The sequence below is a fragment of the Procambarus clarkii genome, chromosome 69, assembly GCF_040958095.1.
Source record: "Procambarus clarkii isolate CNS0578487 chromosome 69, FALCON_Pclarkii_2.0, whole genome shotgun sequence".
NCBI classification, from domain to species: Eukaryota; Metazoa; Arthropoda; class Malacostraca; order Decapoda; family Cambaridae; genus Procambarus; species Procambarus clarkii.
The window spans coordinates 25,477,028-25,501,431 of record NC_091218.1 but is presented as its reverse complement, the minus strand read 5'-3'; the positions used below and the strand labels follow the sequence as shown (position 1 = coordinate 25,501,431).

At 47.5% G+C, this 24,404-nt stretch overlaps 1 protein-coding gene across 3 annotated transcripts in view; it reads left to right on the top strand.

Moving 5' to 3' along the window:
* Positions 1–24,404, top strand: part of LOC123772177 (uncharacterized) — a 68,838-nt gene that overhangs the window by 15,601 nt on the left and 28,833 nt on the right. For all 3 annotated transcript variants that reach the window (XM_069311293.1, XM_069311292.1, XM_045765229.2), the window contains exon 2: positions 5,877–6,199. In XM_069311293.1, coding sequence (XP_069167394.1) covers positions 5,903–6,199 — 297 coding nt within the window. In that variant the 5' untranslated portion in view covers positions 5,877–5,902. The remainder of the gene's footprint in view (positions 1–5,876; positions 6,200–24,404) is intronic.

Here is a 24,404-nt window from a genome sequence, read left to right as displayed (position 1 = left end):
TGACGTTGTACTCGTGCAATCATTTATGGGTTAACCCACCTTGTAGTGGTGGGTTTTCTTCTTTTCTTTTTTTGATTTCTGCATGGTGGAGATGGACCCTTATCTACTTATATTTTTGGTGGTCCTCTGCTAGGTTCCCATGTGTGTACACGTCACAGGGGCTCGCCAGTTATTAGTTTGATTGATAGTTTGTTGTTCCAGTTAGCAGTACCTTGACTGGGCTTCCCTTAGCAGAGCATCTAAGGGTCCTGGAAAACCCCACTGGGGCTCAGTGGTCAGATGGATGCGTCCCCTGGGTCCCATCTCACTTTGTGCGAGTTTGTAAAGGTTGCTCCGTTCCCTTGTCTCAAGGTGACGATCATCGGAGTTTGTCGCTGGACTGGCTGCTCAGACAGCGGCGCGATGACATGTGACGTCATGATCGTTTGCTCGTTTCGTTTAGGGGAGTTCTATCTACTTGTTCGACTTTTGGTAGCAATATTTTCACCAGAATAAGGGTTTGTTTTGGGATGCTTACCTTTCTGGGTGCCTGACCCAGTCGATGGCAGACATAGAATGCTTCCAACCACACGGGGGTTTCTATAGGCCATTGCTCCCCTTGCCTCTTCTGAGGGGGCCAGGTTCTGGCTCGTGGTCCCCAGTAGGCCCATAGAACTCCATACTCATGACTGATGCCAAAGTCTGACATTCAAGTTCAAGTATGTTTATTGAGATAAGCAATAAATACATCTCAAAGGGATAGAGTAGCTTAGGCTATTTCTAGCCCCCCAAGCTAAAGTCTGACATTAGCATATCAGCTTTGCAAGCTCTGGGGAGCCTTCGGGTCTCACCCAGAAAATGGCGTTTCATTACATTCAACACTGGTTTTTTGTTGGCATTGGCATCTGGGGGACAGGTTGGGGAGCTTCATGCTCTTCTCCGGCACAGAAGCTTCTGCTCTTTTGGTCCTGGGGGAAGGTTTGTTCGTTTGCAGCCGTCTCCTTCTTCTTTGGTGAAGGATAACATGCTCCTTTCTGGAGGGGTCCTTGGGTTGTTGGGTCAGCTGGGGGTGCATCATGTGTTGTGTCTGATTGCGGCTCTTCGCCATTACCTGTGGTGGGTTTGTGGGGCTGCGGGCCGCTCCAAGCAACTGTCTAGTGGACCAAGCTCTCACAAGTCAAGCCTGGCCCAAGGCCAGGCTTGGGGAGTAGAACAACTCCCAGAACCCCATCAAGCAGGTATCAAGCAGGTAACTGCGCGCCATGGCCTCAGTGGCCAGGGATGAGCTTTGGGTTGACCCGGTTTTCCTTCTTCCCTGTTCCAAGGTTCGGGTCTCCCAGGTTGTCCTCAGGGTTATTCGGTCCAGCCAGCCTGAGGTCTATCCTCATGGCCATGATGTTTGTAAGTTTGCTGCGTTAGCTGCAGTCTTTGGTAACATGTCTTTGTCTGTCATTCGAGCAGAGGGTTTTTGGAGGTCGAATGGGGTCCAGGCCGCTCGCTACCTGGTCAGTGTTCCTATCCCTTGTCGGGCATGTGTCGCATTGGGTCAGCGGTTGCAGCCAGTTCTCTCGACATCGAGTTGAGGAGCGAGTGGCGCCCACTTCCCAGGTAATTACCTAAGTGTAGTTACAGGATGAGAGCTACGCTAAGTCCCCTCTTGTGTTATCTTTGGGTAAGTAGCTCCGGGGAGCCGAAGGGGCTCTCCCAGAAAACCAGCGTTAAATGTAATGAAACGCCATTTGTTGGGTGAGACCCGGATGCTCCCGGCAACCCTCCCTCCCTCCGGCCGGTGTTTTTTTTCGCATGTTTTGACATCCAGCCTCAGAACTGAAGGGTGGATAGCCAGCACGGGGATCTGGGGCTTCCCTTTCCCCTCCTGGGGAGAGGGAAACTGCGCAGACTGCGGCGCGGTGACAGTTGTGAGTCATGCTCGTTTGTTCGTTTTTCGTTTGGAGAGTTCTGTCCAATAGTTCGGCTTTCGTAGCAATTTATTTTAACCAGATAAGGTTTGTTTTGGGGCACCTATCTTTCTGGGTGCCTGACCCGGTCGATGGCAGACATAGAATGCTTCCAACTACACAGGGGTTTCTATAGGCCATTGCTCCTCGTGCCTCTCTGAGGGGGGCCAGGTTCTGGCTCGTGGTCCCCTTTAGGCCTAAGTACTCCATTCGCTTGACTGATGCCAGGGGTCTAATACATTCATATCAGCCCCGGATAGCTCCAGGAAGCCTCTGGGTCTCGCCCAGAAAATGGTGTTTCATTAAATTCAAAGCTGGTTTTTACTATATTTGTAACAATGTAACAGGGGGGGGGGGGTAGTGAAGGTAGTAAAAATCAAGTAAAGCAAAGTAAAGGTAGAAGGAGGAGAGGAGGAAAGAGGGATGAAGGATGGGTGGATAGAACATGGGGGGGTTTGAGGCAGGAACTGAGGTGGGGAAGAGGCGAGCGGGAATAGAAAACGGGGAGCGAACGGTGAGAGGGGAGGCAGGAGGGAGAGAGTGAAGGAGGAGTAGAGTGATGTAGGAGGAATAAGAAGAGTAGGGAGAGTAGACTGATTTTATTCTATCTTACTCTAACTATGATGTTATACTATACTGATATTCCAAGATGTTCTGATGTTTGCTGCCACCACCTGTCATTGAAACTAAATATAAATTCCTCTTATTTAAACAATGCGACAGGAACACTGCTTAATTTAGTTATCTCTCACGTGTTCATCTAGATATCTCTCTAGCCTTAACTCTTACTTGAGGGGACATTGATTCAAAAAAGGAGGACTGAACAAAAGTCAAGCTTGTTATTCTACACATAGAAAATTTATTAATCAATTTATTTCAATTTCCAGCAATTAATATTTAACACTTTGACATTTTATTATTTAACCCTTAAAGTGCGCATCACGTCAAATGACGTGTTGGACGTTGTTCCAATCAACTGCGCATCACGTCATATGATGTGTTGGAGTACTACGCAAGATTTAAACGGCCCGCGGATACACGGGGTTCACCACACCTTCATCAGGGCTCTTGTAAACAGACGCCATTTAAACAAAAAATCGTGGGCCAAACTCCCGGGTGTTATTGGCCTCAGTATTGAGAGAGCAACCAAGCTTGACGCACGCAGCATGAGCTAACAGAACTGCTGTTCAGCTTGTGACCACAGCATCGCCTAAAAATGCCAAAATATGCTTGTTCATGCTATTATGTAGCGATGATATTATTACAGAAGACCCCTGACTGTGATAAAACTGACCAGGGTTCTGATAATAGCAGGATTGTGGTGATATTTAGCGCTGTGCGCCATGGAGGGAAGAGTAATGTTGTGGGAGGGAGGGTGGTGGCGATGTCTTCTGACTGTGTGGCCACCTTTTATTGACTGCACTCAGCATACCAGCTTAGTGGTTCGCTATGGTGAACATAAATGTAGATACTTATATATAACGTGTGTATAGAAAGTATAAAGAGCAAGAGAAGGTTTGGAGCCGCCATTTTGGTGAGGGCGGTGGCATCATCTGCACGACGCCACCGTGCAGACGACGGTGTTGTTTACTGGTTACCACGATGGTCTTTGGGCACCATACCAGTTTGTTTGTACAAGTATGGTGAATAAAACAGGTAGATATTTATATATAATGTGTGTATATAGCGTAATAACACCACACAGTATTGTTGGAGGAGAAATATTAGTGCGTCTGGCCTTGAGGGCGGCAGCCATCAGCTGACTGTGTGAGGTCCTACGTCTTTGTGCCTTTACTCACCATACAAGCTTAGATATACAGTTATGGTGAACAAAACAAGTAGATACTTATATATAACGTCTGTATATAGTGAATTATAGTAAAAACAGTATTGTGGGAGGAGAATGTGGGTGAGTCAGATGACTGGAGGGAGGGCGGGAGTGGCTGGCTGGTACACGGCGGTCACTCCTCGTTACTTTTTGATTCATAATAGCTACTTAGTGGTTCGTTATAGTGAACAAAACATGCAGATACTTATATATAACCTGTGCTTATAGTGTAATAACCGACAAAGTATTTGTTCACTGACTGATGAACATAATTGAATCAACAATATGCACACCATATTTTTGAGTACAGCAATGATTCACTCATTTTATTATATAAATATATCAAATTTCACACTATTGAATAATATTACAGCAAAAAAACAATGAAAAATCAATCAGAGACATTGAAATAATTAGATAATTATCTCTTTGTGGCAACTCCGGCCTGACAGCTGGCGAGCAACAGACCACCTGGGACGCACGCTGAGTCAGCGCCTATAATTTTCCAGACTTCCCTGCCCTATAGCGGGCAATATATGCCACTTACGATTTTTTTATTATTTTTCCCGTGATCAGTGAACAAAAATTAACAGGTTAGGAAGAAAAAATAATTTTTTTTTTTCAAAATGACATGCGCCTGTGGGGATGACAGGATATTAAACCCCGAGCATGTTAAGGGTTAACACAATATTTACCAAATTGAAAGGGGGGGGGATCACCCACTCCATACACGCCCACACCATACATGGCTAAATGGTTTAGACTCCACTAGCTCGTCAACACTAAGACACCCAATTAAGACAATGCATTACTGACATCACTAACAAGTTCACCCAAGGGTGGGTAATGGCTAATCACCCGTCCGGATGGAGGAGCTGGTTGGATGTACTCTCCCTTGCAAAGGTTCCACTCTCACTACTCAACCACCTCTCTGGCCGAGCCAGGGTGGGTACTCTCGCAAGCCAGAACAGGGCTTCTTTGTTAAGTACTGCCATGTCAGCGGATTGAAGCTAGTCAACACCTCCCCTCATACCATCTCGCACCTCCCCAATGCGCACATACGCATACATACACACACCCACCCACAATTACAACTCACAATTATACATGAAAGAGTGCAAAATACTTTCACTGTTACAACAAAGCCAGCTGTAGATCAAATGAACAAGGTTATATATGTATAGCACCTAGAGATGCAGTCTCCGTGGTGTAGTGGTAAGACACTCGCCTGGCGTTCCGCGAGCGCTATGTCATGGGTTCGTATCCTGGCCGGGGAGGATTTACTGGGCGCAATTCCTTAACTGTAGCCTCTGTTTAACGCAACAGTAAAATGTGTACTTGGATGAAAAAACGATTCTTCGCGGCAGGGGATCGTATTCCAGGGACCATAGGATTAAGGACTTGCCCGAAACGCTACGCGTACTAGTGGCTGTACAAGAATGTAACAACTCTTGTATATATCACAAAAAAAAAATAAAATAAAAAAAAAAATAAAAAATTCATTTGGTGCTTATTACCTCCCAAGAATGTGATGGTTAATATACATATACTATTGTGTGACAGACACATTCAGTTTAAAGAGTTTCATCACTGGCATGGTTAAATCTACTACCCAAAGTGTTTTTTGTATTACTTACATTCCAGAAATATTCTTTAGTCTTTTGGCTAGCTAATTTTTTAACAAGTTGTTCTGCTGCTCACGAGCCCTTCCATTGACTCCATACTGTCATTTTATGTTAGGTGGTTTTCCATGCATTCAGGATGTGTAGGATTGGGCAGGGCATACCTTGTAGTGCTGCTATCTCATGTTAGGAAAGGGTAGCAGTTTGCTGTTTGGATTGGTTGGTAGACTAATGTTGACCTTCCCATTTGCAGATATTTGACATTGACATTGTTGTGAGGATGAACTTCTCTACATCTGTGAACAGACCTTTACAAATACTGTATGGTGTCTTGCCAGATAGATCTTAGGCCTCATAGCATTGCTACTCTAATATTTTCTTGTCTGTGCCATAAGCCTTTCATGTGCATCAGATAATTTGCACCTTTAGGAGTGGCAGAATAACTTGCCAAAGAATGTTTGTTATTAAATGATCCTTGATGTTTTTCAGAAATATTGTATCGTGGTTGAAGAAAAATGGTTCATATTGTATTTGATGATGGAAAACAAGATGCTGCATCAACTGAAAAACAAAAGCTTACAGGGCATGTTAACACGAAGAGAAAAACAAAATTTTCAAGGAAATGGTCACAGCCTAAAAGATGTTCAAAGAAGACCAAAACAGGAGAGCAAAAAAAGAGGACATATTCATTTGAGTACAATGAAAATGAGCTGATGACTCGATATGATGGCTTCTGGATCATGCGGAAAGCAGTGGAAAAATTAAACCAGATGAAGGCACAATTAGAGGAGCAGCAGCTGGAACCTAAAGTGGTAAGTTGGTGAGCTTATTAACTTCTGTGCTTTAATTACTGTACCTACTTGTAGTTTATATCGATTTGGTTGTCTGTTTGGCGAGTTGTGAAAGGTGTAGCTTCCCAGTCATTCACCATAAGGCACAACGTGTATGTACAGTTGAATATTAAACTTAATGTGCACAGATAATACAGTCCTTTTAGCAGGGAATGAAAGTTATACTATACTGTTTTGTTGACATGTGAGAGAGAAAATGTCTGAAAGTACTGTACTGTATATGGAGCTATAAATAAACTAATGGCAGTAGAGAGAAAGAAATTGAGTGAAATCAGGGTGAATGTGAAATTGCTGAAATCTGTTCATTTTAAATACCTACAATGTGAGATTCACAAAACAGGAATGTCTGCAAGTTAAAGCCAAGTTAACCAAAGAAGAAAAATGATTTATGCAATTAAAGCACTGGTTAGTAAAAATATGATTGGGGAATGCTCCAATCTGTAAGAATGAATATGAAATGCTGGTGTAGTGTTTGCATGAAAAATTAAGAATTAAAGCAGAGATTGACAAGCTGAGGAGCTGCTAAATGAAAATTAAATCATATTGTCATCTGCAGTCTTACAGGGGGAGAGTGATTCTTCTGGCTCCTTGATGACTGACCCAGCCTCAGTTTCTGGCGCTGCTTGCACAGTGTCCGAACCCAGGCTTTTTCCATGGCTGCACCACTTTCCAATGGTTGAGCGAGTGACGCACTTGCTGATTCTGCTTTCTCTTCTGTTCAATGCATCTGGAATTTTGATGCATATTTATTATCATTTGTATGGTGAACAGGTGGCTAGATTAACCACTGCACTGCTCAGAGCGCCTTAAGACCCCTGATCGGGAGTGTACTGAGGTATAAGGTGCTTTCTGTGGGGAGCCCCTACGGCTCCCTGGAGCTTATCGGGCTAATATATGTTATATTAGACCGGGACATAAGCTAAGGAGTTCAGACCTACCAGGGACCAGCGCCAGAACCTGGCCCCTTCAGAGAGGTTTCAGGGAGCAATGGCCCTGGAAAACCCCTTTGTGGTTGGGGTTTTCCTTATCTGCCATCGACCGGGGTTAGGCACCCAGAAAGGTAGGCATAACAAAACAAACCCCACATGGTAAAAAACTAAAACAAAGACTGAACAGAGAGGTAGAAACTCCCTACAATCACAAGGAAACAAGCAAACATCACACTTTACTGCCGCGCCGATCGTCTGCGCAGCCCTTCCCGCCCCGAGAGGGGTAGGGCAGAGCCCCGGACTTACTGCGCCGGCTGCCAAGCTTCAGTTCGTAAGCTAATGTCAACTGGGATAGACGCTTCTCTGGCCTCAGTTTCCTAGGTGGTGTTTGCCTTGTGTGGCGTTCACTGCCGTGTGTTGTGGTGTGCGGTGGCCAGGAGTATCTCATCAGTGCCGGGGCTGCATGCGCTTAGTGGCTGACTTCCCTAAGCGCCCTGTGAGTACTGCCCCTGTGTAACAGGGTTATCTTCCCTGGGGCATTCGGGAACCATTCCCATAGAGGTTCTTGCTGCCCGGCATTTGCCTCGCCCTTGGGGCCAGCTGGGGCTGGGGGCCCTTGTTTAGCCCTGGGTAGGGATTGGTATTGTGCTGGTTAGGGCGTCAAGGTGTTGCGCAACCTGCCACCTAAGCGGCGACCGGTTTCTGTTACAGTGCTTCCTCAGTCTAACGAACCCCGCTCTATCGAATTCCCGGAAGAGCCGAACAAATTGAATTCGGTACCAAATGTTCAGTGGAACATACAAATGTTCGATTAAGTGAGGAATGTTCGTCCAAGCGGTCACCGAGGCCGAGCGTCGGAGCTGGCTGTCACCAACTATGATTCGCCAGAGTGTAAACAGTTATACATGTACAGTATAGTGTTTTATTATCCTTAGCCATTGTTTCTTGGGAGAAATGGTGATAAAATGGTGTCAGGAGGGTATTGGTGAGAGAGTTGTTGTCAGGAGGCAAATGGTGTCAGGGGCAGGTGGTGTAAGTTACGTATTCTCATGGGAGGCAGGTTGTCAGCCAGGCAGCTGACAACCAGCTGAAATGGTGATAAAATGGTGTCAGGAGGGCATTGGTGAGAGAGTTGTTGTCAGGAGGCAAATGGTGTCAGGGGCAGGTGGTGTAAGTTACGTATTCTCATGGGAGGCAGGTTGTCAGCCAGGCAGCTGACAACCAGCTGAAATGGTGATAAAGTGGTGTCAGGAGGGCATTGGTGCATGTGAGAGAGTTGTTGTCAGGAGGCAAATGGTGTCAGGGGCAGGTGGTGTAAGTTACGTATTCTCATAGGAGGCAGGTTGTCAGCCAGGCAGCTGACAACCAGCTGAAATGGTGATAAAGTGGTGTCAGGAGGGCATTGGTGAGTGAGTTGTTGTCAGGAGGCAAATGGTGTCAGGGGCAGGTGGTGTAAGTTACGTATTCTCATGGGAGGCAGGTTGTCAGCCAGGCAGCTGACAACCAGCTGAAATGGTGATAAAATGGTGTCAGGAGGGCATTGGTGAGAGAGTTGTTGTCAGGAGGCAAATGGTGTCAGTTGTTAGGGGTTTTTGTTAGGGGGCAGGTGTTGTCAGTGGTAGAAGTTGTCAAGGGAGGCTGGAGTAATGCTGTACAGGTACAGTAGTGGTGTCAGTAAAGGCTGTAGAGGCAGGCACCACATGTGACTGGCGGCTCCTAGCTCCCTCTCCAGCCCCCCCCCCCCCCCCCACCCTCCTTCCTGCACCTGACCACCAGAGACCAGCCACTACTCCTCTCCTCTCTCGTCGTCAGATGCCAAGAGTCAATTTAATAATAATTATCGCATTATCTACACTGAGAATAGCCTTTTTATTAGAAAAATGTCATATTGGCGCAATAATAATGGTGAAAATTGTGATATATACAGTATATATTTTAAAGTTTCAACACATTTCCTTTTCACTGAATTTTTAATAAAATTGGGGTGTAGATAACAGTTGGCTTTGTAATTACCTAAGTGTAATTACCTAAGTGTAGTTACAGGATGAGAGCTACGCTCGTGGTGTCCCGTCTTCCCAGCACTCTTTGTCATATAACGCTTTGAAACTACTGACGGTCTTGGCCTCCACCACCTTCTCACTTAACTTGTTCCAACCGTCTACCACTCTATTTGCGAAGGTGAATTTTCTTATATTTCTTCGGCATCTGTGTTTAGCTAGTTTAAATCTATGACCTCTTGTTCTTGAAATTCCAGGTCTCAGGAAGTCTTCCCTGTCGATTTTATCAATTCCTGTTACTATTTTGTATGTAGTGATCATATCACCTCTTTTTCTTCTGTCTTCTAGTTTTGGCATATTTAATGCTTCTAACCTCTCCTCGTAGCTCTTGCCCTTCAGTTCTGGGAGCCACTTAGTAGCATGTCTTTGCACCTTTTCCAGTTTGTTGATGTGCTTCTTAAGATATGGGCACCACACAACAGCTGCATATTCAAGCTTTGGCCTAACAAAAGTCATGAACAATTTCTTTAGTATATCGCCATCCATGTATTTAAATGCAATTCTGAAGTTAGAAAGCATAGCATAGGCTCCTTGCACAATATTCTTTATGTGGTCCTCAGGTGATAGTTTTCTATCTAGAACCACTCCTAGATCTCTTTCTTTATCAGAATTCTTTAAAGATTTCTCACATAATATATAGGTTGTGTGGGGTCTATGTTCTCCTATTCCACATTCCATAACATGACATTTATTAACATTAAATTCCATTTGCCAAGTGGTGCTCCATATACTTATTTTGTCCAGGTCTTTTTGAAGGGCATGACAGTCATCTAAATTTCTTATCCTTCCTATTATCTTAGCATCATCAGCAAACATGTTCATATAATTCTGTATACCAACTGGTAGATCATTTATGTACACAATAAACATCACTGGTGCAAGAACTGAACCCTGTGGTACTCCACTTGTGACATTTCTCCATTCTGATACATTGCCTCTGATTACTGCCCTCATTTTTCTATCAGTCAGAAAATTTTTCATCCATGATAGAAGCTTACCTGTCACCCCTCCAATATTTTCCAGTTTCCAGAACAACCTCTTATGTGGAACTCTGTCGAAAGCCTTTTTTAGGTCCAGATAGATGCAGTCAACCCAACCATCTCTTTCCTGTAATATCTCTGTGGCTCGATCATAGAAACTGAGTAAATTCGATACACAGAATCTTCCAGATCGAAAACCATACTGTCTGTCTGATATTATATCATTTCTCTCTAGGTGTTCTACCCATTTAGTTTTGATTAGTTTTTCCAATACTTTCACTATTACACTTGTCAATGATACAGGTCTATAATTGAGGGGGTCTTCCCTGCTGCCACTTTTGTAGATTGGAACTATGTTAGCCTGTTTCCACCCGTCTGCTACGATTCCTGTACACAGGGATGCCTGAAAGATCAGGTGAAGTGGAATGCTGAGCTCAGATGCACATTCTCTCAGAACCCATGGTGAAACGCCATCTGGGCCAGCTGCTTTGTTCTTACCGAGCTCCTTGAGCATTTTTTCCACTTCGTCTCTAGACACCTCTATGTGTTCTATGTTGTTCTCTGGAATTCTTATTGTATCTGGTTCCCTAAAGATTTCATTTTGTACAAACACACTTTGGAACTTTTCGTTTAGTGTTTCACACATTTCCTTTTCATCTTCCGTGAATCTATTTCCCATTTTCAACCTCTGAATATTATCCTTTACCTGCAATTTGTTGTTTATGAATTTATAGAATAGACCTGGTTCTGTTTTACATTTGTCCGCAATCCCTTTTTCAAAATTTCTTTCTGCCTCTCTCCTCACTGCCGTGTAGTTGTTTCTCGCATCTTTGTATCGCTGGTATGTTTGGGGGTTCGGCCTCTTCCTGTATTGATTCCATTTTTGTGTCTTTCGGTCTCTAGCCCTCTCGCAATTTCTATTGAACCAATCCTGTTTCCTAGTTCTGCATCTCTGTTTTGGTATAAATTTTTTTGTGCCTTTATCATATATTTCACAAAACTTGCCATACATCTCATTCACTTCCTTGCCTAGCATCAAGTCTGTCCAATTATACTCACTAAAAAAATTTCTAAGGTCACCATAATGTCCTCTCCTGAAGTCTGGTTTTTCAACTGCTTCAACCTCCTTATTTTCTTCCAGCTTATAACGCATTGCATACTTTATTCCCAAAAAGACATGGTCACTTTTACCCAAGGGAGGAAGGTACTGAATGTCAAATATCTCTTCCTCCTTCCTGGTAAATATCAAATCTAGCATGGAGGAAACGTCCCCTTCCCTCATCCTCGTAGCTTGTTTAACATGTTGATACAAGAATGTTTCCAGGATGAGGTCTACAAATTTACAGGTCCAAAAATCTTCTGTTTTAGCTTCATATGCTTCCCAGTCTATGGATTTCAAGTTGAAGTCACCGACTATCAACAGTCGTGATCTATCGTTATCCGCTCTCGCTATAATCTCTCTCATTATTGTTATAAGACCTTCACGTTTACTATCTAGCTCCTCCTTTGACCATGTGCTGCTTTGTGTGGCCGGCAGGTTGCTCCTTGAGCCATTGGGGGGGGGGGGGGGGGGGTTTGTTTCCTGGATCTCTCCCTCCCTCCCTCCTCTAACAGCCTACGTACTGTATTGTAATACATTAGGTTTTATGTAATACAGTACTGTACTGTATAAAATGAATAAAACTTCAAAACAGACAATATTTTATTAATTATAACAACAAACAATATTATTTGAAAACAATCTGTAAGCCTATTTAGATTAAATTTTGAGTAGGCCAATAAAACAAGCACAGGTCGTGTAAACGTTAGGCCTTGGTGAGGTGGCTGGCACCATTTGTCTCCCCTCCTCTCAGTGTGAAAACGTGTTGCTCGCGCGTGAAGGATAATTTTGAACAATTTTTATCGTTTGAACTCTTATACTCTGTCAAGATGTCTCAGAGCAGCATTTGTGGTGTTCAAGATTTAAAACGAAAGAGAAAATATTTGTCAATTGATCAGAAAATTGATTTAATAGAGAAAGCAGAGCGTGGATACTCAGTCACCCGTCTCGCCCAAGAATTCAACATCGGTAAAGCTACAGTTTGTGATATAAAAAAGCAGAAGGATAATATTAGGAAATTCGTTGCTCAAAGTCAAACTCATGCAATAGGCAACAGGAAAACATTGAAGCCTGCTAAATATACGGATTTGGACTCTGCTGTATTCAAATGGTTTACACAGCATCGTGCGAAAGGAATTGCTGTTTCAGTTGATTCTATTAGAAATGCAGCTGAAAGACTTGCTGAAAAGTTAAACATTGACAATTTCAAGGCTAGCACTGGATGGGTATGTCGATTTAAAGAGAGGCATGGCATCATTAACAAGAAAATTTGTGGCGAAGCCTTAAGTGCAGATGTAGGAAGTGTTAATGCATTTAAATATAAACTTTCTCAGCACATGGTATCTAATAATCTAAGCTGGTTTCAAGTGTACAATGCAGATGAAACAGGCTTTAACTGGAAATGCCTTCAAAGAAACACTTTGGCCTCTAGGCTTGAGGAGAGTATTCCTGGTCGCAAGGTAAGCAAGGAAAGAATTTCAGCATTATTGTGCGGTAATGCAGATGGCAGTCACCGAACAAAGTGCGCAATTGTTGGGAAATCTGCCAACCCCAGAGCATTGAAAAACTGCATGAACAGATTACCTGTCGTTTACTACAACACCAAAAATGCCTGGTTCACACAGATTATTTTTGAAGACTGGTTCCAGAATCACTTTTGTAAAGAAGTAAGAAAGCATCAGATCAATGAGCGTGGCATTCGTCCTGCTGATGTAAAGGCAATGCTGTTGGTTGATAATGCCCCAGCTCACCCCATTGCTAAATTAACATCGCCTGATGGTAAAATAACATGTATGGCTTTACCACCAAATACTACATCTTTAATACAGCCCATGGATCAGGGGGTTATCTATGCTCTCAAACGGCTTTATAAGAGAGCTATGAATGTAGAAATAATGGAAGTTCTGCTCTCTCAGGAAGACGAGAGGCTTAATAAGGATACAAGAGCTAGTAGAACACTAGAAAACTTCAAGAAATATTCAATTAAAGACGCTATTTACATCTGGGCCAAACAATGGAACGAGTTGAAGGTCACCACATTAAAGAACGCATGGAATAAAATTCTGAGTCCGGTACCTGGTGAGAATGAAGACGAAGATGACTATGATTTTGAGGGCTTTGATAATGCGATTTTTGAGACATTAAGAGATGCTGGCGAGGAAGATTTGCAACTTTCTGATGTGACTGAGTGGTTAGATAATGATGCTGATGATCCAGGTTATGGTGAATTAACTGATGATGAGATTATTCAGTGTGTTACTGGTAATGGTGATGAGGATGCAGAAGAGGAGGAAGATACCTGTAGCATGTTACCTATTCCATATGCTGCATCATTGCAAAACCTTAATCAGCTGCTTGATATGGTTGCTGTAACTGATGATGAAGACGTGGCAGATTATTATCTACACCTAAGGGGATTGAAAGATATTATAATGAAGAAGCTCATAATGAAGAAACAAACTAAGATTCAAAAGTTTTTGGTACAGCTTAACAGTAGGCCTACAGGACCAGCACCCAGCACTAGCAAGGACTCACCTGAGGATGCCCAGGCAACTGGACCAGCACCTAGCACTAGCATGGACTTACCTGAGGATGCCCAGGATACTGTACCAGCACCTAGCACTAGCATGGACTCGCCTGAGGATGCCCAGGATACTGGACCAGCACCTAGCACCAGCAAGGACTTACCTGAGGATGCCCAGGCAACTGGACCAGCACCCAGCACTAGCCATAACTTACCTGGGAGTGCCAATTGAGCTGTACAACACAGTTCTAATGACATAAATGTACAAAGTGTAAAAAGTGTAGTTTAAGTGATACAGTACAGTATACGTTTACTTAAGTACTGTAGTGTGATTCTAGTGGTTTGTACTTTATGTACAGACTGTAGTGTATAATGTACATTTGTTAGAAAAGTTACTGTTCCTTAATGAATTTATATTCATATCATATCTGGCACTCTCAGGGTATTGAAGCTAAAAGTCTGCACTACACAACTCAACTGTTAAGGTAAGTACAGTAAAACACAGAAACAATTTATTGCTAGATTTATAAACTAGATTTTAGATTTAGAAAGATTACATAAATTAAGGTTAATTTTTTTTTTTTTTTTTTTTTTTTTTTTTTTTTTTTTTTTTTTTTTTGGGGGGGGGGGGGTCAGAGGGGTTTTTTGGGGGCCGAACGGATGGAACGAATTCCGCACTGGAACGAATCGGCCTCGCCCCATATAGTTCGTTCAAGTGAGGACACACTGTACCTCTGGAGACTGTGTACTTTTGCGGGGTTTTTCTTTTGTTTTTATTTTCATGCCTGGTGGGGGTCTGCCTAGTGTGGCTATAGTTCCACTGGTAGTGTTTGGCGGCCCTCTGCTAGGCCCCATGATTGTACACGTCGCAGGGGTTTTCAGTACTATCCTCTACCCTCTTTGTTATTTTTGGGTTTCTTAACCGGTTAGCAACACCTTGCCCGGGCTTCCTGTAGCAGTCAGCCTACGGGCCCTGGAAACCCCTATCTGGGCTTGGGGGACCATTGAATGTGTCTTCCGGGTTCCAACCCGTCTTGTACGGGTTTGTTGGTTGCTGTACCCTTGTCTTCGGGTGACAGTCGTCACTTTTACCTCCGTCATGTTGTCTGTTGGGTCACTGACACCTTGACCCGGAGTATTGCGAGAGAGATTCTCTGCTTGTTTTCCAGTATTCTCCTGATGTTATTACTGTTCAGAGTACAGGCGGCATCTGTGTTGCAAGCTAGGTCAGGTTGCTGCAACATGCTAGGTTGGTTTTCCACTCGGATGCCCCGAGGCCGCCCCATTTTGGTTAGGTGCTGTTCGCCCCTTTCCCTCCCTGTTCCCGGCTCCGGTCCGTCTGAGGGTTTCGGGGTCGGGGCGGGTTTAGTTGGGGCCGAGACTCGGGCGGTTTTCGGGGGCTGCCCTGTTCGGGTTGGGGGACGGAGGTTTTCGAGCCTGTTCCTCCTGCCAAGGCTTCTGGGTCTTACCAGCGGCCCTTTCTTGCTGCCTTTCCCATGGACTCTTCCTTTTCTTTATGGGCGGAGGGCTTGGAGGATGGCTCTGCCCCGGGGCCTCTGTTGATGGTTCCCGGGGCTGTGGGGGATGCCTGCTAGCAGTTCTGGGGCGGTTTGCCCCTGCCTGGGTTTTCTGCTTTTGGGCGGAGTTTTTCCCCCATCCAGTCTGCTTGCTTCCCACTTTTGCTGGCGTGTTTTCGTATCTTTAGCGTCGGTCACAGCCCTCTGTTCTGGCAGCCATTTTCGTCTGCCGGTTTCCCGGCATGGCCACCAGGGCAGTGTTGCGGTTTGTTTACATGCGCCTGGGTGTGTGAGCGAGCTTCTTGGGTGAGTTTTCACATTTTTTCAGGGATTTTATTATCCTGTTGTCGTTTCTTTGCTTTTCTGGTGTTTTCTGCCCGTTTCCTGTTCCTCTGGGAACGTTTGGGTGTTGATTTTACACCGGGTCTCCCATTTTGTCTGGGTCTGGGCCCTTCGGTTTGGGCTCAGTGTCCCTGGCTGTTATGCTTGCTCCCACACCTTGTCCCTCAGTTTTCCGTCTGTTATGACCATTTTCCTGGGGGTTCTGTCTGGGGCTGTGCTTTGCCTTTCTGTGGTGTTTCTCCGCCGGCAAATGTGGTGGTTTGGGCTCCCCCTGGTTTGATTCCGGGTTCCATGGGGTTTTTGGTTTCGTTCCAGAGGTTTTCTGTGGGGAGCCCCTACGGCTCCCTGGAGCTTATCGGGCTAATGTATGTTATGTTAGACCGGGACATTAGCTAAGGAGTTCAGACCTACCAGGGACCAGCGCCAGAACCTGGCCCCTTCAGAGAGGTTTCAGGGAGCAATGGCCCTGGAAAACCCCATATGGTTGGGGGTTTTCCTTATCTGCCATCGACCGGGGTTAGGCACCCAGAAAGGTAGGCGTAACAAAACAAACCCCACATGGTAAGAAACTACAACAAAAACCGAACAGAGAGGTAGAAAACTCCCTACAATCCCAAGGAAACAAGCAAACAAGCAAACATCACACTTTACTGCCGCGCCGATCGTCCGCGCAGCCCTCCCCACCCCGGGAGGGGGAGGGGGGAGCCCCGGACCTACCGCGCCGGCTGCCAAGCTTCAGTTCGTTCGCTAATGTCAACCGGGATTGACGCTTCTCTGGCCTCGGTTTCCTAGGCGGTGTTTGCCTTGTGTGGCGTTCACTGCCGTGTGTTGTGGTGTGCGGTGGCCAGGAGTACTTCATCAGTGTCGGGGCTGCATGTGCTTAGTGGCTGACTTCCCTCAGCGCCCTGTGAGCACTGCCCTTGCGTAACAGGGTTATCTTCCCTGGGGCGTTCGGGAACCATTCCCGTAGAGGTTCTTGCTGCTCGGCATTTGCCTCGCCCTTGGGGCCAGCTGGGGCTTGGGGCCCTTGTTTGGCCCTGGGTAGGGATTGGTATTGTGCTGGTTAGGGCGTCAAGGTGTTGCGCAGCCTGCCACCTAAGCGGCGGCCGGTTTCTGTTGCCTCTGGAGACGGTGTACTTTTGCGGGGTTTTTCTTTTGTTTTTCATTTTCTTGCCTGGTGGGGGTCTGCCTAAGGTGGTTATAGTTCCACTGGTAGTGTTTGGCGGCCCTCTGCTAGGCCCCCGTGCTTGTACACGTCTCAGGGGTTTTCAGTGCTATAATCTACCCTCCTTGTTATGTTTGGGTTTCTTAACCGGTTAGCAACACCTTGCCCGGGCTTCCCGTAGTTGTTACCCTACGGGCCCTGGAAACCCCTGTCTGGGCTCGGGGGACCATTGAATGTGTCTTCCGGTTCCAACCCGTCTTGTACGGGATCGTTGGTTGCTGTTCCCTTGTCTCCGGGTGACAGTCGCCAATTTTACCTCCGTCATGCTGCCTGTTGGGTCACTGACACCTTGACCCGGAGTCTTGCGAGTGATTCTCTGCTTGTTCTCCAGTACTCTCCTGATGTTATTACTGTTCAGAGTACGGCGGCATCCATGTTGCAAGCTAGGTTAGGTTGCTGCAACATGCTAGGTTGGTTTCCCACTCGAATGCCCCGTGGCCGCCCCGTTTGGTTAGGTGCTGCTCGCCCCTTTCTCTCCATGTTCCCGGCTCCGGACCGTCTGCGGGTTTCGGGGTTGGGGCGGGGTTTAGTTGCGGCAGAGACTCAGGCGGTTTTCGGGGGCTGCCCCGTTCGGGTGGGGGACGGAGGTTTGAGCCTGTGCCTCCTGCCAAGGCTTCTGGGTCTTACCAGCGGCCCTTTCTTGTTGCCTTTCCCATGGGCTCTTGCTTTTCTTTAAGGGCGGAGGGCTTGGAGGACGGCTCTGCCCCGGGGCCTCTGTTGTTGGTTCCCGGGGCTGTGGGGGTTGCCTGCTAGCAGTTCTGGGGCGGTTTTGCCCCTTCAGGGGTTTTTCTGCTGTTGGGCGGCGTTTTTCGCCCTTCCAGTCTGCTAGCTTCCCACATTTGCTGGCGTGTTTTTGTGTATTTAGCGTCAGTCACAGCCCCTGCTGGCGGCCATTTTCGTCTGCCGGTTTCACGGCGTGGCCACCAGGGCGGCGTTGCGGTTTGTTTACATGCGTCTGGGTGTGCGAGCGAGCGTCTCTGGTGAGTTTTCAAAAAATTTTCAGGGTTTTTGTTCTTCTGTTGTCGTTTCTTTGTTTTTCTGGTGTTTTCTTGCCGTTGCCTGTTCCTCTGGGAACGTTTGGGTGTTGATTTTGGGTCTGAGCCTATGGGTTTAGGCTCAGTGCCCCTGGCTGCTATGCTTGTTCCCACACCTTGCCCCTCGGTTTTCGGTCTGTTGGGACCGTTTTCCCAGGGCGTTCTGCTGGGGTCTGTGCTTTGCCTTTTAGTGGTGTTCTCCGCCGGCAAATGTGGTGGTTTGGGCTCCCCCTGGTTCGATTCTGGGTTCCTTTGGGTTCCTTGGTTTCGTTCTGGAGGTTTCTTCCTCTTGGGCCCCCTTTTGTGGGTTCAGGGGACTTTGTTTCCTCGTGTGACCCGGTTCTGCCTTTTGGGGTTCCGGGGTCTTCCTGGCTTGCAGACTGAGCTTTTTGGGTCTTGGTACATGTTGTGGTTGTGCTGGGACTTTGTGGTTTGCTGTCGAGGTGGGCCTTTTGATGCAGTTTTGTGCCTTTTGCCTGGCCGGTGTAGTGCTCTCTGCCACTAGTCGGCAGCTTGTGCTTTTACAATATATGTCCTCACCTAGTTGTGCTTGTGGGGGTTGAGCTCTGGCTCCTTGGTCCTGCCTCTCAACCGTCCATCAACAGGTGTATCGGATCCTGTGCCTCTTGGGCTCTGTCATGTCTACATGTGTCATTGTATGGGGGTCAGCCTCGTTACTTGTGTGAGGAGTTGCCACATTACTTCCTAGTGCTTTCCCGTTCCCATTCTGACACACACACACAAAAAAAAAAAAAAAAAAAAAAAAAAAAAAAATCTGTGGCTCTTTTGGGTACTCAGTTTCCACCTGTGTCCCCTAGTGCGTGTGCCCCTTGTGTTACATAGCCTGTCCTTATCAACCCTGTCGATTTCCTTGGGTGTCTTGAATGTGGTGATCAGGTCTCCCCTCACTTCATCTTCCAGCGAAGTGTGGTTTCATTCCCGTTGTCTCTCCTCATGACTTCGGTAGTGTACTTTTTCTTTCTGAAGGGGTTCTGTTCCCTTCTCTGTTGACTGGGCGCTGGGGGAGCAGCTTGCTCTGTTGCCTCTCGCTTGGTCCCGCTGTTGGTGGGCGCTTTGGGTTGTCTTCCGGCCTCTGCTGGCGTCGGAGGACGGCATCTCCCCTTTGGTGGGGGGTTCAGAGCTGGTGGGGTGGGCTTCTTCCCCTGCGCTTCGTCATTTCCTCTTCGTGGGTGCATGGGGCGTGGTCGATCCGCCCCATCCTTCTGGGCTTCCCGTCTGCTCTTTGCAGTCATGAGCTTTTCCAGTCTGCAGTTCTTCTGGACTACTTCAGTCTGCGCCCTGGATCCTCTGCCCTCCTCGGAGGACTGTTGTCTCCTGTTCGGATTCTGTTAGGGCCTGGTGCATGGATGGTGGACCTGGACCTCCAGGTCACTTCTTGGCACGTTCCTCTCCAGTTTTTCTGGGGCTAGCACGGTTGGTAATTACCTATGTGTACTTACCTAAGTGTAGTTACAGGATGAGAGCTACTCTCGTGGTGTCCCGTCTTCCCAGCACTCTTTGTCATATAATGCTTTGATTATAATTGTCATATTGTCATATACTGATTGTCATATGTCATAATGTCTTCATATGATTGTCATATAATGCTTTGGTGGTGGGGCTTCAGGTTTGCTGTTTTTATTGCCTTCCCTATTTTGTAAAGGGCACTTTGTATACTCTTTGCATCTTTACCGGATCTTAGTGCCCTGTCTGCGTCTGAGATTCGGTGTCTGGCCTACCTCGACGACTGGCTGGAGTGGGCTCCCAGTCAGTCCGCTTGTCTGCTCGCCAGGGGATGGTTCTTTCCAGATCGCTGGGTTTGGTTTCCTGGTGATCTGGAGGTTTTACCTTCTGTTTCCGTCCCGGGTTCGGACCTGGGCCTTGTTTCAGGCTCTTGGGCCCCTCATTGTCTTCCCTCCAGAAGTGTTACTGCGGCTGTGGTCCCGCCTTTGGCTGTTCAGGAGGGGGTCCCGGGTTGCTCAGCGGTTGCTTGGGCGGTTGTGCGGGCGGTTGTGCGGGAGTCTGCACTTCGGCGTGCTTGTCTGCCCACGGAGTCGGGTTTGGCTCCGGCGTCGGTTGGTTCCTACGGAGACTCCCCTTCCGCCTCTTGCATTCCTTGGGTTCCTCTGGGGATCTGGTGTTGGTGCTGCGTCACCAGCTTCCTCTTTGGGGTTTTCGGGGTTCCGTGCTTTGGCACCTCCCCGAGCCTTCGCTCGATGTGTTCACGGACGGGTTGTCTCTCGGCTGGGGCTTTGTGACCAGTGCTCACCAGGTCGGCCGAGGTTGATGGAGTCTGTCTGTCCGTCGGGCTCACAGCCCGGTTCAGGTGTTCATGGCTGTCTGGTTTGCGCTTCGGAGGGTTTGGGTCACTAGGTACTCTACCATTCAGCTCTGTTTGGACTGTTCTCTGGTGGTTCTTGCCGGGACCGCAGGGGGTTTGGTTAACCGTGTGGTTCGTGTCCGGGGTGTGTCCTGCGTCCTGGTGGACAGCTGTCTCGGTTCATTCCTCTTCGTGGGTTGGCCAGTCGTCGCCGATTCGTTTTGTTGGCTCTGTTGGGCTTATGGACTCCTGGCCATGGACGTCTTCGGGTCGGCGTGGTCTAGGCGTCGTCCGTTTTGTGGCGCCCTTCCCACCTGCGAGGACTTCACGGTGGAGGCTTTTGGCAGGCCTGGTCAAGGTGGGGGGTACCTGTCCCTCTTCTCCCGGTCCAGCTGTTGCTTCGGGTTCTGGCTCGGTTGCAGCCCATTCCCACGAGAACAGTCCTTATGGTTCCATGGTGGCCGGCCCGGCCTTCTTTTCAGACGCTGCTTGATAGGTGTCCGTTCCCGGGGCGTTTTTCCTGAGGCTTCGCCTCTTTTAGCAGGCCGAATCGGTCCTGTCCGTGACTGGTTTGGCCTTCTCTTTGGCACTTCGCGTCTGGTATTTTGACGCAGGTATCACCATCTCTATGGTGTTCAGGTGGCTTTGTTGACGGTGTCCCACCTGCGAGCTTCGTCTTGGAGACAGTATGACGTTTATTACGTTTTCTCGCATTTTGTTTCCCCTCCGGCCTGCTCATGAGTCGCCTGAGCCATCCTGGTCCTTGTTCAGGGTGCCTTCTTCTCTTCCCCTCAGTTTGTGGTAGCCCCTTCGGTTTCAGTTTCCTCCTCTTTGGTACTGGTGGTAGCTTTATTGGTGTGCAGCCTTTCTCTGTCCTGGCGACGGTCGAGACGGCTGCTTTCCGGAGGGTTCTTGGGGTATTGGTACTTGTTTGGTTTGGCCGGGGGGTGCGTCCTGTGTTGTCCGGTTGTGCTTTTTGCTGTTGTCGGCGTACCGTGCCTGGGGATGCGCTGTGGTTGATCCGGTTCCTTCGTTCCCTGTTTTCAGGGCTCGGGTCTCCCAGGTCGTCCGCAGTGTTTTCCTTCTTCCTGCGGTCTGTCTTTGCGCCCGTGCTGTTCAGACGTTTGCAGCATTTGCTGCTGTGTTGGTGACGTCTCGGGCTCGTTTCGGGCGCAGGGATTTGGGGGTCGCACAGGTTTTTGGCCGCCCATCCATATGTGCGTCTGTTCTTGGGCGTTCTTGTTGCCTTGGGTCGCAGGTTTGCGACCGGTTGTCTTGGCTTTGCGTTGCAGAGTTTGTGGCGGCCGCCTCCCGGGTTAGCCCTTTCTTTTCCTTCTCTTTGGGTATGAAGCTCCAGGGAGCCGTAGGGGCTCCCCACAGAAAACCAGCGTTGAATGTAATGAAACGCCATTTTCTGGGTGAGCCCCGGAGGCTCCCTGGAAACCCTCCCTCCCACCGGTCGGCGGTTTTTTTCGCGTTGGTTGAAGCTTAGCTTCCGAACTGGAGCTTGGCAGCCGGCGCGGTAGGTCCGGGGCTCCCCCCTCCCCCTCCCGGGGTGGGGAGGGCTGCGCGGACGATCGGCGCGGCAGTAAAGTGTGATGTTTGCTTGTTTGCTTGTTTCCTTGGGATTGTAGGGAGTTTTCTACCTCTCTGTTCGGTTTTTGTTGTAGTTTCTTACCATGTGGGGTTTGTTTTGTTACGCCTACCTTTCTGGGTGCCTAACCCCGGTCGATGGCAGATAAGGAAAACCCCCAACCATATGGGGTTTTCCAGGGCCATTGCTCCCTGAAACCTCTCTGAAGGGGCCAGGTTCTGGCGCTGGTCCCTGGTAGGTCTGAACTCCTTAGCTAATGTCCTGGTCTAACATAACATACATTAGCCCGATAAGCTCCAGGGAGCCTCCGGGGCTCACCCAGAAAATGGCGTTTCATTACATTCAACGCTGGGTTTTTTTCCTCTTGGGCCCCCTTTGTGGGTTCAGGGGGCTTTGTTTCCTCGTGTGACCCAGTTCTGCCTTCTGGAGTTCCAGGGTCTTCCTGGCTTGCAGACTGATCTTTTTGGGTCTTGGCACATGTTGTGGTCGTGCTGGGACTTTGAGGTTTTGTTGTCGAGGTGGGCCTTTTGATGCAGTTTTGTGCCTTCTTTGCCTGGCCGGCGTGGTGCTCTGCCCACTGGTCGGCGGCTTGTACTTTTCTTTTAAAGTGTGTGTGTGTGTGTGTGTGTGTGTGTACTCACCTAGTTGCACTCACCTAGTTGTGTTTGCGGGGGTTGAGCTCTGGCTCTTTGGTCCCGCCTCTCAACCGTCAACAGGTGTACAGATTCCTGAGCCTATTGGGCTCTATCATATCTACACTTGAAACTGTGTATGGAGTCAGCCTCCACCACATCACCCCCTAATGCATTCCATTTGTCAACCACTCTGACACTAAAAAAGTTCTTTCTAATATCTCTGTGGCTCATTTGGGCACTCAGTTTCCACCTGTGTCCCCTTGTGCGTGTTCCCCTTGTGTTAAATAGACTGTCTTTATCTACCCTATCAATTCCCTTCAGAATCTTGAATGTGGTGATCATGTCCCCCCTAACTCTTCTGTCTTCCAGCGAAGTGAGGTTTAATTCCCGTAGTCTCTCCTCGTAGCTCATACCTCTCAGCTCGGGTACTAGTCTGGTGGCAAACCTTTGAACTTTTTCCAGTTTAGTCTTATCCTTGACTAGATATGGACTCCATGCTGGGGCTGCATACTCCAGGATTGGCCTGACATATGTGGTATACAAGGTTCTGAATGATTCTTTACACAAGTTTCTGAATGCCGTTCGTATGTTGGCCAGCCTGGCATATGCCGCTGATGTTATCCGCTTGATATGTGCTGCAGGAGACAGGTCTGGCGTGATATCAACCCCCAAGTCTTTTTCCTTCTCTGACTCCTGAAGAATTTCCTCTCCCAGATGATACCTTGTATCTGGCCTCCAGCTCCCTACACCTATCTTCATTACATTACATTTGGTTGGGTTAAACTCTAACAACCATTTGTTTGACCATTCCTTCAGTTTGTCTAGGTCTTCTTGAAGCCTCAAAACAGTCCTCTTCTGTTTTAATCCTCATAATTTTAGCATCGTCCGCAAACATTGAGAGAAATGAATCGATACCCTTCGGGAGATCATTTACATATATCAGAAACAAGATAGGACCGAGTACAGAGCCCTGTGGGACTCCACTGGTGACTTTACGCCAATCGGAGGTCTCACCCCTCACCGTAACTCTCTGCTTCCTATTGCTTAGATACTCCCTTATCCACTGGAGCACCTTACCAGCTACACCTGCCTGTCTCTCCAGCTTATGTACCAGCCTCTTATGCGGTACTGTGTCAAAGGCTTTCCGACAATCCAAGAAAATGCAGTCCGCCCAGCCCTCTCTTTCTTGCTTAATCTTTGTCACCTGATCGTAGAATTCTATCAAGGCTGTAAGGCAAGATTTACCCTCCCTGAACCCATGTTGGCGATTTGTCACGAAGTCCCTTCTCTCCAGATGTGTTACCAGGTTTTTTCTCACGATCTTCTCCATCACCTTGCATGGTATACAAGTCAAGGACACTGGCCTGTAGTTCAGTGCCTCTTGCCTGTCGCCCTTTTTGTATATAGGGACCACATTCGCCGTCTTCCATATTTCTGGTAGGTCTCCCGTCTCCAGTGACTTACTATACACTATGGAGAGTGGCAAGCAAAGTGCCTCTGCACACTCTTTCAGTACCCATGGTGAGATCTCATCTGGACCAACAGCCTTTCTAACATCCAGATCCAGCAGGTGTCTCTTGACCTCCTCTCTCGTAATTTCGAACTCTTCCAAGGCCGCCTGGTTTACCTCCCTTTCTCCTAGCACAGTGACCTCACCTTGTTCTATTGTGAAGACCTCCTGGAACCTCTTGTTGAGTTCTTCACACACCTCTCTGTCATTCTCTGTATACCTGTCCTCGCCTGTTCGAAGTTTCAATACCTGTTCTTTCACTGTTGTTTTCCTTCTGATGTGACTGTGGAGTAGCTTTGGTTCGGTCTTGGCTTTGTTTGCTATATCATTTTCAAAATTTTTCTCTGCTTCTCTTCTCACCCTGACGTACTCATTCCTGGTTCTCTGGTATCTCTCTCTG